This window comes from Lutra lutra, chromosome 1, assembly GCF_902655055.1.
Source record: "Lutra lutra chromosome 1, mLutLut1.2, whole genome shotgun sequence".
Lineage (NCBI taxonomy): Eukaryota > Metazoa > Chordata > Mammalia > Carnivora > Mustelidae > Lutra > Lutra lutra.
Window position 1 is genome coordinate 86,889,041 of NC_062278.1, and position 18,205 is coordinate 86,907,245.

At 40.8% G+C, this 18,205-nt stretch overlaps 1 protein-coding gene across 1 annotated transcript in view; it reads left to right on the forward strand.

The window, feature by feature from the left end:
• Window positions 1–749: 749 nt before the first annotated feature.
• Window positions 750–18,205, forward strand: part of PPM1L (protein phosphatase, Mg2+/Mn2+ dependent 1L) — a 301,786-nt gene continuing 284,330 nt past the window's right edge. Inside the window, exon 1 of the mRNA XM_047729272.1 lies at window positions 750–2,873. Within this exon, the coding sequence (XP_047585228.1) occupies window positions 2,475–2,873 (399 nt within the window). The 5' untranslated portion in view covers window positions 750–2,474. The remainder of the gene's footprint in view (window positions 2,874–18,205) is intronic.

Genomic DNA, 18,205 nt, shown 5'->3' on the forward strand with positions numbered 1-18,205 from the left:
AACTTCATATCTTCATGACAACACTAATGTATTACTTTTGCTTTAAAGTTCCTAAAGATTTTAAAATTCATTATCTCATTTTGGAATCTCATGGCTTAAGACCTTTGAACAGAATGACTTAATTTAATTTCAAAACTGTTTACTCTATTTATCAGGTGGAATATACCAAAAAGTGCAAAACAAAATAGGGGACCATATCTTAGTTGTCAAAAACAACATCCTGTTAACAGTTCTTCCTATTTCCTTCCTGTCTTTCCTATGCATGCGTATATAATTGAGAACATTCTGTATATGCCATTTAACCGTCAAAGTTTTTCTTTCTTTCTTTCTTGTTCTGATGGTTATCTGTGCATTTTGTAAATGTTTTGGAAAAGTTGTAGAAAGCAGACAAAAAGTCCAAAGCAGAACATGAAAACCACATACCATTTTCTACTGTAGTTAAACACACTGAGCATTTCGGTGTATTTCCTTCCAGTATTTTATTCCTTTTTATTTTTATTTATTTTTGTTTTTTAAAAAACGTAGTCGGGAATCATACCAATCCAGGAATGCTTGGGGAGACAGACCCTGGCTGGGCTTGGATCAGGCAGCCCCTACTCTCCAGTCTAGCGGAATGGAAGCTGCAGATCAGCACTCTTCTTCCTGGACAGGGGTATCGAGAGTGACTATTTTCCTTTAAAGCTCCCTTCTTTCTGGATTTTAAGCTGATTTGCACATTGGTCATTTCCCCCAAATCTTCAAGGCCATCGACATCTGCCCGTGGGTCACCAAGTTATCCTTGAGGGTCTCGGGAAGCCCGTACTCTTCTCTGCGGCCTTTCACTTCTGCTCACCGAAGGACTCCCACCCGGATCGCACTTTCTCCCGTGATGACTGAGCAGGCGGTAGGAGGCCTGGAGTTTGGAGCTTCAAAGGGATCCTGAAACTGGAACAGCCCAGTCACAGATCTCGCGCCGCAGTGGGGTCGGGAGCGCCCCGCGGCTCCACTAGGAGGCTCCTTGTCTTCCCGCCGAAGGGCTGTCACCGCCCAAAGGCCCTCGTGGTTGCGTCCTCTGCTCCAGGGGCGGCCGCAGCCCTCGGGAGGCCAGCCCATCCTCGCCCCTCCCGAAGTTATTCTCAGAGCGCACTTCCCTGTGGCTCCGAGTCCCCACATCCTGCTGTTGTCGGGAGGGTCTTTTCTCGTCGCGAGAAAGGTTTTAGGCCTGAGGTTCGCTCTCCGCCTCTCGTGAGATCCCAGCAGGCCTCTGTCGCAGAACCCAACTGCCGGATCCTCTCCGCCTCGCTTTGCGAGCTTGGAGAAGTGCGTCCCTTCTCGCTTGCCTTATGCCAGGCGAGGCGGGGACCGCACTACAGTGCGACCAGCCGGAGGGGGGATCGCTCACGTGCGGCACTTTGCTTTCCAGCCAGCGATACTAGCTCCTGAGAAAACCGCCGTTCAGACGACCAGAATCAGTATTATTTTGTCCTGGGAGTCCGCACAAGGGAGGAAAGGCCATCTACTGGACCCAGAGAGCGGACGCGCCCCTTTTCTCCCCCTCTGTTCGTAGGAAACGCCCCGAGCCGCCAGAGAGCCGGCGGTGGCGGAGCTGCCTCAGCCTTTGACAGCTCGGCGCGAGCACCTCGGGCCTGAGTCCCAGCTCCCGGGGAGGGACGGGGCGGGGCGAGTGCGCGGGGCGGGGCGAGCGCGATCCGCGGCGAGAGGAGCGAGCGCGCGAGCCGAGCCGAGCGGTGCCGAGCCGAGCAGGGAGGTACTGGGGAGAGGCAGGCTGAGCCCGCCGGCCGCCTGCGGCTCAGCGCGGATCGTGCTGCGTCGCCGGGCTCCGCGTACCGCCGCCTCTGCCCAGGCTCCCGCAAAACTTTTATTCTCTGGGGCTTCCCGGGGTGTCTGAAGGAATCGGAGCGCTCGGCCGGCTCTGCGCTCCCCTGCCGCGGCGACCGAGGGGACGTGCATCCCTTGCCCGCCGGGCTCTCGCGTCCCGCGCCTCCTCACCTTGCTGCTGATCGCTCCCCAGAGCGGCGAGGGGCACTCGCGGAAGGGCCGCGCGGGCCCCAGCGCCCCCGAATTCTCCCGCCCATCACCGTAGACTCGCCCGGCGCAACTTTAACTTGATTCCTCTAGCCCATCTCGGGCACCAGCGGTGCAGCCTTGCTGCCACCGCTGCCGTCTCGGCCGCCGCCTCACAAAGGGGCGCGGGGAGGGGAGGCGGCGCGGTCCGCGGACACAGGCGCCGGTACGCGAGGCGCGGGCCTCCTTGCCGCCGAGGCCAGGAGACAAAAGGGAAACTGCCTCCGTTCGCCGTGCGGGCTGGGAGCAGCCTGCTCGTCAGCCTCCTGCCCGGCTCCGCGAGTCTCCTCCCCCCTCCCTCGGCTGCTGCTCCGCCTCCCTCCCCGCGGGCTGTCCCCGCAGTGCTCCGGGACCCGGCGAGCCTTCGGGGCGCGCGTCGCTGCTGGTGGCTGGGGCTGTAGCGATAATAAATGATAGAGGATACAATGACTTTGCTGTCTCTGCTGGGTCGCATCATGCGCTACTTCTTGCTGAGACCCGAGACGCTCTTCCTGCTGTGCATCAGCTTGGCACTGTGGAGTTACTTCTTCCACACCGACGAGGTGAAGACCATCGTCAAGTCCAGCCGGGACGCCGTGAAGATGGTGAAGGGCAAGGTGGCCGAGATCATGCAGAACGATCGGCTTGGGGGGCTCGACGTCCTGGAGGCCGAATTTTCCAAGACCTGGGAGTTTAAGAGCCACAACGTGGCTGTGTATTCCATCCAGGGCCGTAGAGACCACATGGAGGACCGATTTGAAGTTCTTACGGACCTAGCCAACAAGACGCACCCGTCCATCTTCGGGATCTTTGACGGACACGGGGGCGAGGTAGGAGTTCTCTGGGGTTTCGTTTGTGTGGGTGTGGTAAACAAGAGGACGTGTGACCAGCGGGGTCGGAACTGGGTGCGAGGGGCGTGGTGATGACCCGGTGCCCTGCTGGACAAAGACACTAGATCCAAATGTGGCTCAACTTGCTAAAAAATACTGCTAGATCCAGACCTCTTGGTCTCAGTGGCCATTTAGGGGGAGGGAGGTCCGTCCACAATCTATTTTGTGCCTCATAATTTGTGAGGTTTCTCAAGGCCAGAACCCAGCAAATGACTGTGCTGGTTTTTTCGTGGAGAGTTTACGGTTTCTACCGTGAACTTTGGCCTAGGGCTTCAGCGCCCCTGTTCTAGGGTTTGAGGCTAAGCGAGGCACAAAGAAGGAAGAAAATATCTTTGATTCTCTTTAGGGAAAAGAGACAAAATCTGCAGAGCCGAGTCAGTGAGAGTTCACTGAGGATGAAGGAAGCTCTGACTCCTTCATATCCCATTTTCCTAAAGGAGGAACCCGAAGGGCAGCTCCGCGCTTCTTCACAACTCCATTAACTTTGCAAGTGCAATCGAGCTAGTTGACAACGGCGCCGCCTGTTTCTAGTAGGGTCGTGCCACGGGATCGGGATGCCTCCGGCCTTTGCAGAGGTGGCAATGCCCGCAGAGGCGGCGGTGCCCAGATCTCACCCCGGCGCCCTGGCCGGCGTGGGTGCGCAGGCATCTCTCTGCTTCTAAAGTCCCTTATTTGGGGTTCATCTGGGGCAAAAGATGATGTTAGAGCCGGTTGAGGTCCCACTGCCGCATTTCTGCGGCACCCTGATTGAGTGCCGGGGCTCAGATTTCCTGGAGGTCGGGGCGAGTGTTGGCTCTGGTCCTTGGGCAATGGCCCAGGGGAAGTGAGTGGCAAATGTGGCTTCAGCGCCGAGCTCCCAAGTGCATCAGGACAGCAACCCCATCTCTCTCTATTGGCAGTTTGTAAGAGTTTCAAAGCTGCGTACTTTTTTTTTTTTTTTTTTTGCAAGATCTTTCTTACTCATATTCCCTCTGCCTCCTTTGCCACCCCTTCTTCATTAGCACCCCCATCCCCCACCCCCACCCGGCTCTGTGCCGGCATCCAACTTTCCCTCCAACTCTCATTTTAGTCCTTCTGGTCTCTGGTGGGCTCTAGGGAATGCCAGCAGGTCATGCTCTTTCAGGATTTGCTTTTTCTTTGGCCTTTGTTTTGGGTGAACATTGAGAAAGCTTTCAATTGGTTATCTTATTTGCATTTTGTCTTTGATACAAAGTCACTTCACCCACCACTCTGCTAATCTTTCCAGTTACTGTATCTGCTTTAAACCAACTTTGCCAGGAATGACAACTTAGTTGGAAAATTTATTTGGTAGAAATGAAATCAATTTTTGCTGTTTTCCATCCAACCTAGCCCTATGTTCTGTCTTTCAAAATGAAGGTTTCTTACTGGTTGTAATTTTGTAGCTTTCTGTGTAGGGTGGGGTTCCTTTCTCCTTGGTCACAGGGTAGGTAAAAGACCTGAAATTAATTGAGGGAGGAGATGTTCTGTGCTTGGGTAAAAACATATTTAAATGATAATGTTCCCAATAAAATGACTAAATTGTTTTCTTGGTTTGATCAGAATGTCTATATTTTCATTTTATATGCCTAGACTGTTTTAAATCATTTAATCAAGCTTACATTTATTGTATATTTTTAAATTAAAATTGGGCTGCTGTGAATCTGCTTCTGGTCTTAGAAAGCACAGTTTTAGTTTTTAATTTAAAGGTCCAGATGTAATAGTAATGTTGTGAAACTTTGGGCTGTACTTGCATGGATGTGATGTACTGACATATTTTGAGCCTGCATGTGTCAGTGAATGACTTTTTAAAATTTTCTTTTAAGTTGATATTCTAAAACCTGAAAGTTGCAGATCTAAACAGATTTCAGGTTGAAAAATTTCCAGTACTATCTTCTGGTAAATATATCATCCATAAAAGGGACACGATCAATGTCATTATGTAAATAGAAGAATTTTACACATATAGGTCCCCTCCTTAAAAATAGAGTAATTGTTCTATCTGTCATCTCCTATAATATGTGGCCAGTTCATTCATCTTGGCTTTGTTTTAGGGAAAAATATGAAAAGTAATGTAAAAGATAGTTCTTTAGTTGCTATTGGGAATGTGATAATAACACATAATATTAGGTAATTTATCTCTTGCTTTTTCTTTCATTTAAAGAAAACCCCACCATCTAATTGTTTTCTTTTGTGTTGTTTTAGCTCCTGTAATATTCACCAGAGGAGGGTGCCACTGTTTGATTTTGGTATAGAGGATAGTTGTCTCCTTGCAGAAAAGAGGAAGCTTTTTCTGAACTCCCTATTATTTATATATGTTGTATACATAAGATAAATGAGGACTTTAATTTTACCTCTAATAATTCAAACTATTAAGATGGTCTATAAAAAATGAGGTCTTATCTACAATAGTACTGCTTTTTAAATGTAGAAAGGTCCTAAGCCACTTTGTATACCTATACTTCATTCCATTTTTTGGAGATATTTGTTGATGGGCTTAAGATGTGACCTTCCTAAGGTTAGTTCAAGGCCTTCAGTTTGGTGATTTTCATATATATATTTTTAAAGATTTTATTTATTTATTTGACAGAGATCACAGGTAGGCAGAGAGGCAGGCAGAGAGAGAGGAAGGGAAGCAGGCTCCCCGCCAAGCAGAGAGCCCGATGCGGGGCCTGATCCAAGGACTCTGAGATCATGACCTGAGCTGAAGGCAGAGGCTTTAACCCACTGAGCCACCCAGGCGCCCTGGTGATTTTTATATTAAACCACTGGACAAATTCGTTTGCATATTTACTTGATAGATAGCACACTAGGGATACAAAGGTGAATGAGACAGGATTCCTGTCCTCACAATGTTTCAGTGTAGTGAGAAAGATCTATATAACAAAAATTATAGTCATGATGTGTTTAGGGTGTTATGGGAACACTGAGTAGGGACATTTAAATCATACTGGGAGGTGGGAGGCCCAGGGAAAGACACTTTGAATAATTTACTGCAAGTTAAAGGCACAGGTTTTGATTTGAGATCTGACTTTGAATCTCTGCTCTGCCTTAAACTAGCTGTGACCATGGACAAGTTGCTTAATCAACTTTATCTGGGAGTTATTAGTCTGAAAAATAGGGATAATAATGCACATAAGGTACACATCTATCAGTTGTATTATACATACCAAGAAAAATACTTAATGGATGTGGAAGGATGTGGAAAAGAAAGCTTAGAGACCAAGAAGTCTGCACTGTTAGGGCAACAACATCCTAGAAAGAGAGACTCTGTGAAAGCCGCAGTTTTGATCACTAGAAAGGCATATGTTGGATATGGATAATTTATTAGGTATTCCTCAAACTCTATATTTCTTTGTTCTAACTTATGGTCAACTGATTACCAATTTGGGATTTCAGGTATCTTAGCATTGGGGAAGCAGCATCCTGGCTTTTGGTGCAAATTTTCTGAGTACTGGAAAAGACAGTTCTCTATGATTAATTAATAAGTTGGTATTCTGATTTGCACTTCAGCCTCTTAGAATGAGTTGGTACCCTTTAGTCTATTCAATTGTCTATTTTTTTAAAAAGATTTTATTTATTTATTTGACAGAGAGAAATCACAAGTAAGCAGAGAGGCAGGCAGAGAGAGAGGAGGAAGCAGGCTCCCTGCTGAGCAGAAAGCCCGATGTGGGGCTCGAACCCAGGACCTGGGATCATGACCTGAGCCGAAGGCAGCGGCTTAACACTGAGCCACCCAGGCGCCCCTCAATTGTCTATTTTTGACAAAGATATATCTCTGGACTTCTTATGCTGAGGACCAGACTCTGGATAGCTGTGACTTCTACATGAATGAATCTTAAAGAGCTTTGTCTCAGTGGTCCGATAGGCCAGCTTCCTCACTTGATGCTGTCAGGCCTTTGAGACATTCTAACCATGATACTGTGGGTGGATGGTTGATTCTGTGTGTGTGTGTGTGTATGTATTTGTGTAAAGCTATGGCTGTGATTGTTTTTCTGTATAACAAAAGATTTAAAAAGATTGAAACAACAAAGAGGAAAAAATACTCAAATATACCAACTGATGTGGAAAGGTTATTTTTAAAATTAAAAAATAATTTTTATCTAGGAAAAAGGTTTGTGTGTGTGTGTATGTGTGTGTGTGTATGTGTGTGCTTATCTGTAATTTTTATCTACAGGCGAAAGGTGGGTGTTTTTTTGTTTCTTTTCCTTTTTATATTATGTAGAAGAAATATCACCAGTCCTTTGAGACAATTTTGTCAATGTTCATGGCTGAAACCTATCTGAAAAAGCAGATGGTTATGTGCTCCCTCACTACTTATTAAAGGTCATGGTATCATACAGTTGACACATAGGTTGGCCAGTGGTTAAACTTAGAGTTCCACACCTGGCATCAGAGAAGTTGTATTTCAGATGCTTGTCGGGGGCTGCAGTCTTGAGGCTTAGCACTTCTTGGAAGTTCAGAGAAGAAACTGCTTATGGAACGTTCCCTGAAGGATACCGATAGTTTACTTCTTTAGATGATTGGTTCTTAACATTTCTTGAGTCATGCTTCCCTTTGAGATGTTATGAAACTACAAACATAGCCCAAGAAGAATGGGCGTGTGCATCAAGTTTTCTTTATAATTTTAAAGATAAGTGGATGCATGAACCCTCTGGATTTTAAGTTGGTTCAGGTAGAATAAAATCTGATTTTGATAAATCTAGACCTGCAAGGAGCTGTGTACCTGGACCCCTTCCTTGGCCTGATTGTCATCTTCTCCATCATTTGCATTTCTTAACTTGTGTGCTGTCCTTTGCCTATGAAGGTTGTTATGAGGAATGGTCTTCCCACAGTTTTCTGAGAAATCAACGGCAAAGATTTCCTCAAGGACTTCATTTGTTGCATTTTATAGTATCCTTTTTATGAGGAGCAAGGGAAAGACAGTTCTTTGATAGCTTCGTGTTTTTATCTTAAGAATTGAATCATGTGAACTGATTGGATCATCCTGTGTTTGTTGGCTACTAGAAGTGTTAGAGCCAAACCTCTGACCTACCTTGAACAAATGTGCAGATTTTTATAGAATACATTGATTTGGTATATAAAATCTCACTCCCAGGACAGCTTATCTTTCCTACATTCAGTTTTCCTTTGTTTTATTTTTTTCTTTCTCTTCTGAGATATGTCATTTTATCTTGTATTTATGTATATTTATTTAGGTTTCATTGGATTCTTTCTGAAATAAGATATAGTTCTGAATAATTAAATTATGAGTGGCATGATGAATGATCCGCTTATCAGACATTATAGGTGCTATTAGTAAATGTTGAGCTCCTACATTACCAAGGTTACAAGAGGCCTGTGGATTTAATGTGGACAAATGCCTTTTGATTTAAGAGAAAAGTCAGATTACTTTGGTTTGAAATGACGTATTGATATTTCTGCAAAAAAAAGAAGGTAGTTTCCCCTTTAGTCAGCCAGTTCCCATGCCTAGGAACCTATTTGCAGGTGAATGTAGGATCATGACTGCTGACCTTGGTGCACCTTCTGAACAGATTCTTTAGAAATTCAGTTCAATTAAACCAACATTTTCTATATAGTCGGACACATGTGGAAAACAGTGTTATGTTCTCTGTGATCCCTAAAGGTGAATCATTGCATTCTCTGCCCTCAGAGAACATTCCATCTACTTGGACAGATGAGCTTCTCAATAGCAGAGCTATGAGGTGGCGTCAGGCCAACCACGAGAGGGTGATGGCTTGACTGAGGGAGCTTGGGGAGTCTTGGATAAATTTGAAGAGGAGCGGACTTTCGATTATATCCTAGCATTTCAGAAGACAGAGATTAGGCGGAGGGAGGATGAGAAGATGACGTTACAGGTTGACAGAAAAAGAAGAGGTTATAGAGGAAGTAAAATGCAGCACAGTTGGAAAAAACACGGGTAGCCCATATGTTTAGAGCAGACTTTCCTCAACTGCTATTATTCTAGAAGCCAGTACCTATTTTTTTTTCTTTTTGAGTACCCTATATTTTGAGATAGTCAATAATATTTTTTAGATTGACTTTTAAAAAAATACATATATTTGTTTAAAAAAGAAACTTCATATCAGCACTGTGAGTGGAAAAATCATTAAATGAAGTTTTTGGCCTCTAATCTGCTAAGAAGCCATCTCCATTGTGATGGAGTAAAGTGATTTAAATTTAAATTTAATTTTATTTTATTTTTAAAAGAGTAGGATCTTTTTTTTTTTTTTTTTTAAAGATTTTATTTATTTATTTGACAGAGAGAGATCACAAGTAGACAGAGAGGCAGGCAGAGAGAGAGACAGAGGGAAGCAGGCTCCCTGCCGAGCAGAGATCCCGATGCGGGACTCGATCCCAGGACCCTGAGATCATGACCTGAGCTGAAGGCAGCGGCTTAACCCACTGAGCCACCCAGGCGCCCCAAAAGAGTAGGATCTTTTTTACATTTTTTATGTTATTATGTTAGTCACTGTACAATACATTATTAGTTTTTGATGTACTGTTCCAAGACTCATTGTTTACATATAACACCCAGTGCTCCATGCAATATGTGCCCTCCTTAATACCCACCTCCAAGCTCAGCCATCTTCCCAACCCCCTCCCCTCTAAAATCCTCAGTTTGTTTCTTGGAGTCCACAGTCTCTCATGGTTCGTCTCCCCTCCAATACTCCCCCCTTCACTTTTCCTTTCCTTCTAACGGCCTTCATGTTATTTCTTATATTCCACAAGTAAGTGATAACATATGATAATTGACTCTCTCTGCTTGACTTTTTCACTCAGCATAATCTCTTCCAGTCCCATCCATGTTGATGCAAAAGTTGGGTATTCATCCTTTCTGATGGCTGAGTAATATTCTATTGTATATATGGACCTCATCTTCTTTATCCGATCGTCTCTTGAAGGGCATCTTGGCTCTTTCCACAGTCTGACTATGGTGGCCATTGCTGGTATGAACATTGGGGTACATATGGACCTTCTTTTCACTACATCTGTATCTTTGGGGTAAATACCCAGTAGTGCAATGCCAAGTTATAGGTTTAATTTTTTGTAGAATCTCCACACTGTTTTCTGAAGTGGCTGCACCAACTTGCATTCCGACCAACAGTGTAATACGGTTCCTCTTTCTCCACATCCTCTCCAACATTTGTTGTTTCTTGCCTTGTTAATTTTTGCCTAGAATGATTTTTTTAGAAGGTTCTTCTAGTCTCTGGCTGCCTCTAGAGTCTCACTATCTGTTTTGCCTTGCTTTTTATGAACAAAAAAGTAGCTTTTAAAATTTAATTGTTGGCCATAATAAGAGGAAATTCAGGCTGCTTCCTCCTGTCTTGGGTGGAAGGCACATCTAGTGATGCCACTCTTTGAAGAACTCTGGTTTGAAACAGCTTTCCACTGTGACTTCTGTGGCAGCTAAGATTTCATTGTCACACAGCTTCATGGAGAACCCAGTTATGGGCAGTTCCCAGTGGTCTAGCAGAAATCCCACCCCCATTTCTAATGCAAGTAAATGAGAAGACGTTATAGTAATAAACCTGAATCTCTTCTAGCTTAGTTTAAAAAGTAAATAATTCACCAGTTTTGGTACTTGAGTCATTATTGGTCATAAAACCAAGCTCAAAGATACAGAGAACAGATTGGTGATTTCCGGAGGCAGGGGGAGGCATGGGCAAAATGGATGAAAAGAGTCAAAAGGTAAAACATTGCAGTTATAAAATAAAGAAGTCATGGGAATGTAATGTACAGTGTGGTGACTATAGTTAACTATTGTGTTACATATTTGAAAGTTGCTAGGAGAAGAAACCTTAAAAGTTTTTATCACAAGAAAAAAACATTCTGTAACTATGTATGGTAACAGGTATTTACTAGATTTTCATTTCTCAGTATGTGGTGATCATTTCTTAATATCATTTTTCAATATGTATAAATATCAAGTCATTATGTCATATGCCTAGAACTAATATAATGTTGTATGTCAGCTATACCTCAATAAAAATATACTTGAAAAACTCAAAAAAAGTAATATTTTTATTTCGAGTGCTAATATTTGAAATATTTGATTATTCTTTATTTCTATTTTGAACTTTAACCACTTCAGTAATATATTTTTGTGGTGTAACTTTTATTACCATTTGAATAATCCTATTTAGTGGATATATCTGTAGCAAGCTAAACATATTTAAAAATAGATTGACTTTAAAATTATGAAAGTAATACAATTACATGATAGTGCAGAAAAGAAAAGGAAAAAAATCTCTCAAAATCTCATCCTCTTGTCTTACCTGTTCTTTTGATATTGGTGTATTACTTGCTCATCTTTTTTTAATATGATTTTAAATATATTTTACATTGTTATAATGATGTACATATAGTTTTAAAATCTTGGCTTTTTTTTTGGTATTTGTAAGCCTATAAACATGAACTTGTTTGCTCCGTAATTCTTTATTATATTTCTAATGTATTTCTTAGTGACACATTAATATTTTACTGTATAGCTATTTGGTAAGTAACTCAGTTGCTTTCTAATTGGTATACATTTAGGTAGCATTAACTTTTTATTATTGTAAATAACATTGTGATAATAATAATTATTATTATTTTTGAAATTATAATAATTTTTGTGTTTCTGCTGTAGTTTGAATTATTTCTCCAGGGTGGATTTCTAGAAGTGGGGTTTCTGGATCAGAGGAGAAATAAAGAAACCACCATTATTGGCAGTAATAGTAATAGTAATAATAATGGCTGCCATTTATTGAATATGTATACTATTTTCAGGCAGCTTTTAAAGTACTTTATATATATTATCTAATTTTAATGATCATAACAGTGTTTGAGGTGAGTACTATATATATGTAGAAATTAAGGCACTGAGAAGTTAGGTAATTTATCTAGAGTCTCTTGTAGCTCATAGGTGGTGAAATCAAACTGGGATTCTGATCTAAAGCTGTCTTCAAACCCTAGGCTATCAGTTTAAACTCCATGAATCTTGTAATCTGGACAATGATGTGTGGATAGCATTGTTAGGTGAGCAGTGCCTGGTCTTCGCATGTTGCTCAGTAGGACTTGGAGTTTTTCATTTGACTCCGACCGTCGTTCTGTGACATGTGGTATTGTTGTTGAAAACTCAATGCTGGAAATCTTGGTAGGTAGAGCTTATAATTGGCTAAGGAAGTCCTACAGTTAAAAAAAATTAGGGTCAGAAGTCAGCAGGTGGTGACTCACAAACAGCCATTCTCATCCACTCCCCTTCTTTGCCAGCAGGATCTCTGTCCCATTAAAGAGAATCTCTAACATTTTTGCCTGTTAGTTCATGAAAGGCTTGCGTAGAATATACAGTGGCATTAACATAGCCATTTGCAAAAATGATTTAGGTTTTATTTATTTTACTTTAAAGTACCAAAGGCTTGACTTCAAGATAAATATGTAGTTGTGTGTTACGTGTTTGAACAATTTCTCTTTATACTGAAGAATTGTTTTTTTAGAACTAAAATAATTTAGTCATATGTAAAGTTATTAATTTTAAGTAGCAAAGTATTATTTTTTCATTTGTTTATAATATTGAGTTGGTATGTTTAGTTTGAGTAGATACGGTCTTCTGTTTCCATTCTAGAAGGCTGCTTCATACATTGTTCCCTTAGTCAGCCTTAGGTTGAGCCCAAGCTTTGGTTATGGCTAGTTATAATCTATTTTTAATATGAATCTTCAAAGGTAAAATTTAAATAAACAAAGGAAGCCCATCATTTAAAAAATAGTTAATAGTGCTACAGTACCTTTTATAGCTTTCTTTTATAGTTATAAGTCATCCCGGGCACCTAGGTGGCTCAGTGGGTTAAGTCTCTGCCTTTGGCTCGGGTCGTGATCTCAGGGTCCTAGGATCGAGTCCTGCATCAGGTTCTCTGCTTGGTGGGGAGCGTGCTTCCTCCTTTCTCTTTCTCTGCCTGCCTCTTTGCCTACTTGTGATCTCTCTCTGTAAAAAAAAAAAAAAAAAAAAAAAAAAAAAAATTATAGTTTTAAGTCATCCCTATAAAGCACTTTAAGTATTCACATAGAGAAAAATTATACATATTGATAAATTGATGTTCTTTCAATAAAGTTGAAGACTGTGGTATGAAAAGCTGTGCTTAAAAAGTGAAGATATAATAACATCTGAAAAACAAATTTACAAAGTTTGATCACTTTGATTTTTCTGGAGAATTTTTTTTCTTTTTCTCTGTTTAATGAAAATAAGACTCCATTTAATGGAACCTTAGCTGCCTTCAACTTGTCTAGAATGAGGGAAGGTTTTGGTGGTTGATTCTGTTAAAAATGAGACTGACTTACTTTCCTCCATTCCTAGAAGACAAGGGAGTTCTTGTCTGCTACTGGGCACAAGGCTCCTGATGGTAAGTCTGGGGCTACTACAAATAATTTGTAAAAATGTTCATTGTACAATGATACCAGATAGATACCATTCCTAATGTAAAAAAGAACTGTCTGCTCCCCAAGTTAGGCATAATTACTTGGGAAGGGTGCCTTTTTCTAACTGATACAAAAGTAAAAAAGCACCATAGCAGTAGTCTGTATTTCTGAAACTCACATCTTTACCATACCGTCCATCATTATTGCCCTCCTTGTTCTGCTCCAGGATTGAGCAGCTGACAGATAATCTATTTGTCTTAGTTGCTAAACCAAAGACCAGTTATCCATTGCACATCATGCCAGCAAACCGTATGCGTACCCTAGAGAAGTGAACACTTATTTGCATTTGCTCTTCAACACAAATATTCCAGATTTTAGTCATTATAAATGTGACTGGGGATTTAATGGTCAGTAGGAATAAATCTTAAAGACTTCAAATTGTATTTTTAACAGGACAGTCTATATTCAGCACTACTCTTGGACAGTAAAGTTCTTCATCTAAAAACATTTAAGGGGCTCCTGGGCAGTTCAGTGGTTACATGTCTGACTCTTGATTTCAGCTCACGTCATGATCTTGGGATCCTAGGATCCAGCTTCCTGCTCAGAGGGGAGTCTGCTTGTCTCCCTCTCCTTCTGCTCCTCTCCCTACACTGTATCTCTCTTAAATAAATGAATAAATAAATCTTAAGAAAAAAAAATTAAAAATTTGTTATTTTAGTTATAGAATTGCCATAGGGCAAAAACTTTTTTTTCTGTTAAGTATATACCATTTCTTTTTAATCCATTATGTGCTTTCAAATCTCTTTTTAGTTAAACAAATTAATTTACAGTTTAATTAGTCACTGGGCATTTTCTGGTCAAATAAGTCTCTTACTGACACTTGAATTTTCTGGAAATTGAGACATAGTCAGATTTTTTGTCATATTGTTTACCTTTTTGCTCTCTACAATGAAGAGATGAATTTGATGTAACAACTGGTTTGCATATATATGATAAATATGACTGACCCAGAATTTGGGGTTAAGAAGTTTCTGCTTCTCTTTTATTTAAACACTTAGAGGTTTTCTACTTTTCTGTTTAGGAAGAAGATATATTTTCTCTTTAGATAGGCCTGGCAGGAATCTTGAATTGTCATGTAATCCAAATATAGTCCTAAAGCTTCACAGCTACATGAATAATCTATTTTTAAAGACTTTTATCAAGGAGATCCCATACTGTCCCTGGAGAATTTTTTTTCTATGGTCTTTTCTCTCAGGAAATTCATCCTTATATATGAACTAGTTCCTTTGGTTTAAACCTATTTCTCTTAGTTTGGCCTCAACAGAGATATATTAGGATTAGGTTGTTACCATTTGTAAGTCAATAAGATTATGGTAATCAGAACTCTTCTTCCCCTTTTATTAAATAAGTACATCAAATTTATAGGAGAAACACTCATCTCAAAAAAAGGAGACACAAGGTAATTTTACCAAAGGCAGAATAGTTTCCAGACGATCAAGAATAGCTTCTCTTACTAACGAGCTGTTTTGGCAATAAAGAAAATGTCCTCTTCAGGTTTTACAGATAGGTTAGTTTTGTCTTTTGTGTCCATTGTCAGATGCTTAGGCTATAGGTGGAGTATATTCTAGTTGGACATTTACATGGTATATTATTTGGAAGATTTTGGTTACAAATGACAGAAAACTCTGGTGGAAGCAGTGTAAACTCTAGAGACATTTATTATCTCACTTAACAAAAGGCCTGGAAGTGTAGGTATTTCCAAAGTTGGTTGATCAAGTGGTTCAATGTCTTCAAATCTTTATATAACTATATCCAGAGACATGAAAAAAGAAATTGTACCTGTCCTGTGTTCTTAAAGCTCGAAGAAACCTTTCTAGAAACACTCCTACATCTTTAGGCCAGAATTGTGTCCATGCCTAAACCAGTGACTTGGCCATGGGAATACCATCACCATGGTGAACTCTGACCTGACATAATTCATCTTGGTCTGGGGAGGAGCCCAACCTTCTCTGGAGGTCATGACAGCTTAGAAAGGGGAACAAGGCTAGAGTTTTGTTGTCTAGGAAGAAGGGGAAGTGGGAATAGTTGTTGGGTGGGCCACACAGTTGGGAAGGGGGTTCAGAGAAGGTAGCCTGGAACATTTCTTGTCTGCATGTTAACAGACTTATCGGAGACTGTTGCTGTGAAGTATGTAACACTGACATGAGTTAAAAAGAAAGCTTTGGAAGACTTTAGAAAAGGGCAAACCATTGTAGTTTTGGATTGGCTTAGAGGTGACTTTGCCTAGAGCTGAGATATAAATTTGGTTAAGGGCCCAACAAGTCTTAAGAAACTATTAGGTCGGTTTCTAACTCAGATTTTCTCTCTGTTCTGTATAAACCAGCAACAAAGAGTGCCCTGAGTGACTGGAGAACAGCAAGGTGCTTTTTGCTCTAGTATATGATTCTCTCTCTGTTCAGTACAGGTACCGCTGCTGATGAATGTGGAAGTATCCCAGCAGTTCTCTTGTGGGCCATCCATTTCTCTTTTGCTACCTTCCTGCTTTAGACAACGAATTTGTTCAAATTTGGTAGGATTTTTGTCTCTTAATTATTGGTTATCATAAGTTTTGTTATTTTGTTTTAAAATATTCTAATCTGCTCCAGGCCTGAGGGAAGAGATTCCTGGGAGGGTCAGAATTTTTGTACACATTTAAGAGGGGGACAGCCTGGAAGTGGTCTGGGCTCCAGTGAGAAGGGAGGGTATTAAAGTCTTCCTATTTTTCTGTACGCCAATTTAGAGTTTTGAGTTTTGTGTTTGAGGTTGAAATATTCATCCTGCTGCTACTGCTATAAATTGATTACAATAAGGCCATCTTTTCATTAGGTTTTCCTGACTGTTGATTACCAGTCCATAGAAATGCTGCCTGACTAAACTTCCTGTTTAGTTTTGGTGGCTTTTCTGGTGATTCATTCTCTCTACTTTTTTTTTTTTCTTTGTCTTTTAAGAGATATGCAATCACATTGTCTACAAATCATGTAATTTTGTCTCCTGCTTTCTAAATAGTTATACTTTTTGTTTTTGTTTCCTGCCTCTTTGCATTAACTAGAACAGAATAACATTCTGTAATGCACATGACAGTGAGTGTTATATTCTTGTATTTGAGATTATTGAAAAAGTTTGAGATCAGGGAAATGTGAAATGGCTTCGGTTTATGGATAATAAGGCTAAAATATCTTTACTGATATAATGAAAGATGAAATCCAAAGGTTAAGTAAGAGTCAAAGAAGAAAAGATATTCAAGGTATGGTAATCGAGAGAATGAATGATCACGAAGATGGACTAGAACTTGGTGTAGATGTGATGCTGACAATTAGTGTGTATTGATTACCTGAAGAGGAGAACACTGTCTTTTCTGCTTTGGGGAAGAATCATCATCACTAGATCCATTTCATGGGAATGTCCCAGAAAGCAATAGTCTAAACAATAAGCAAAGTATCTAACCATATATTGTACTTACACTGATTCTGCAGTGTAAGTGTTAGGTCTGTGAAGACCTAGCAAGATACACACAGGAGGGGCGCCTGGGTGGCTCAGTGGGTTAAGCCTCTGCCTTCGGCTCAGGTCATGATCCCAGGGTCCTGGGATCGAGCCCCACATCGGGCTCTCTGCTCGGCAGGGAGCCTGCTTCCCCCTCTCTCTCTCCTGCCTCTCTGCCCACTTGCGATCTCTCTCTCCCTGTCAAATAAATAAATAAATAAAAATCTTTAAAATTAAAAAAAAAAAGATACACACAGGAATATCTTCTGCTGGTTCTTGAGAAGTGGGAAATCTGGGGTCATCTTGCCCTTGCATTTCTGCTAGTTTTGGTGAAGGTTGTCCTTATTTTCTCTAGAATTTCCTCTGCAGAAAATCCTTGCCCTATTTTTGTTACCTGTCTTGTAAGGAAACTGCAGCTGCTTACACAAGGTTCTCATCCTGAGTAGGGTTAGGTAGTATTAGTGTACAGAGACGAAATCTTAGGTAAGATCCCTCAAATTGCCCATAAAGAAGAGTGTGTGATTTTCACCTCTTACTCTTTAGAATTATATGTAATTATAAATGTGTAACTACATATCCAAAGTAATGTATAGTACAGAATAAAGTATATGCATATAAAATATAGTTTTATAGTGTTTTAAATGATAAGAAAAAAGTTTTCTTGAGTTTGTGTAAATTTGTGAATAGTATGGTTTCACTGCACCTCTGAGAGATAATAGAATAAGAAATTGATGAATATTTTGAGATTTTCAGATGATGACAGGAACTTTTCTTCTTTTAAAGAGAGCATATTTTATATTTCTATGTGTGATCACTTTGAGAAAATTTAGTTTGTTAAGGATACAAAGCAGCATATAAATATGTGGCTTTTGGAGTTGGGAGTAAGATTAATTTATCCTGATTATTTTTAAAGTCAATTTTAGAAACATAATTATAATGCCATATTGAGTGCTTTATTTTTAATCTAAGTGCCAGCCACATCTTTGACACCAGATGGGGGATATGGAGATGGGCACTTAGCCCGGTAATTTATGCTCATAAATACATACAAAAAGTTTACACTTGCTGTTTCTTTCTTGCCTATGGTTTGAGACCCTGGGAGGTTTTATTCTCCAGTGATTTCAGAAGAGAGACCTGCCGAGGATTCTGACCATTCCCATTTTCCTGGCATCCCTCCTGAGTACCTGATAAGGTATCTGTAGGTCTAAATTATTTTGATAAATGTCTGGCCATGAGTTAGTCTAAAAGCAAGACTCTTTGAGCAGCAAAGAATTCTTGGAAAAGAAGCTTGTATTTTACAGGATCCAAGTAGCTGCTGCTAAAGAATCATGCGGGTAGAGAACTGAGAACCTGACAGTAGC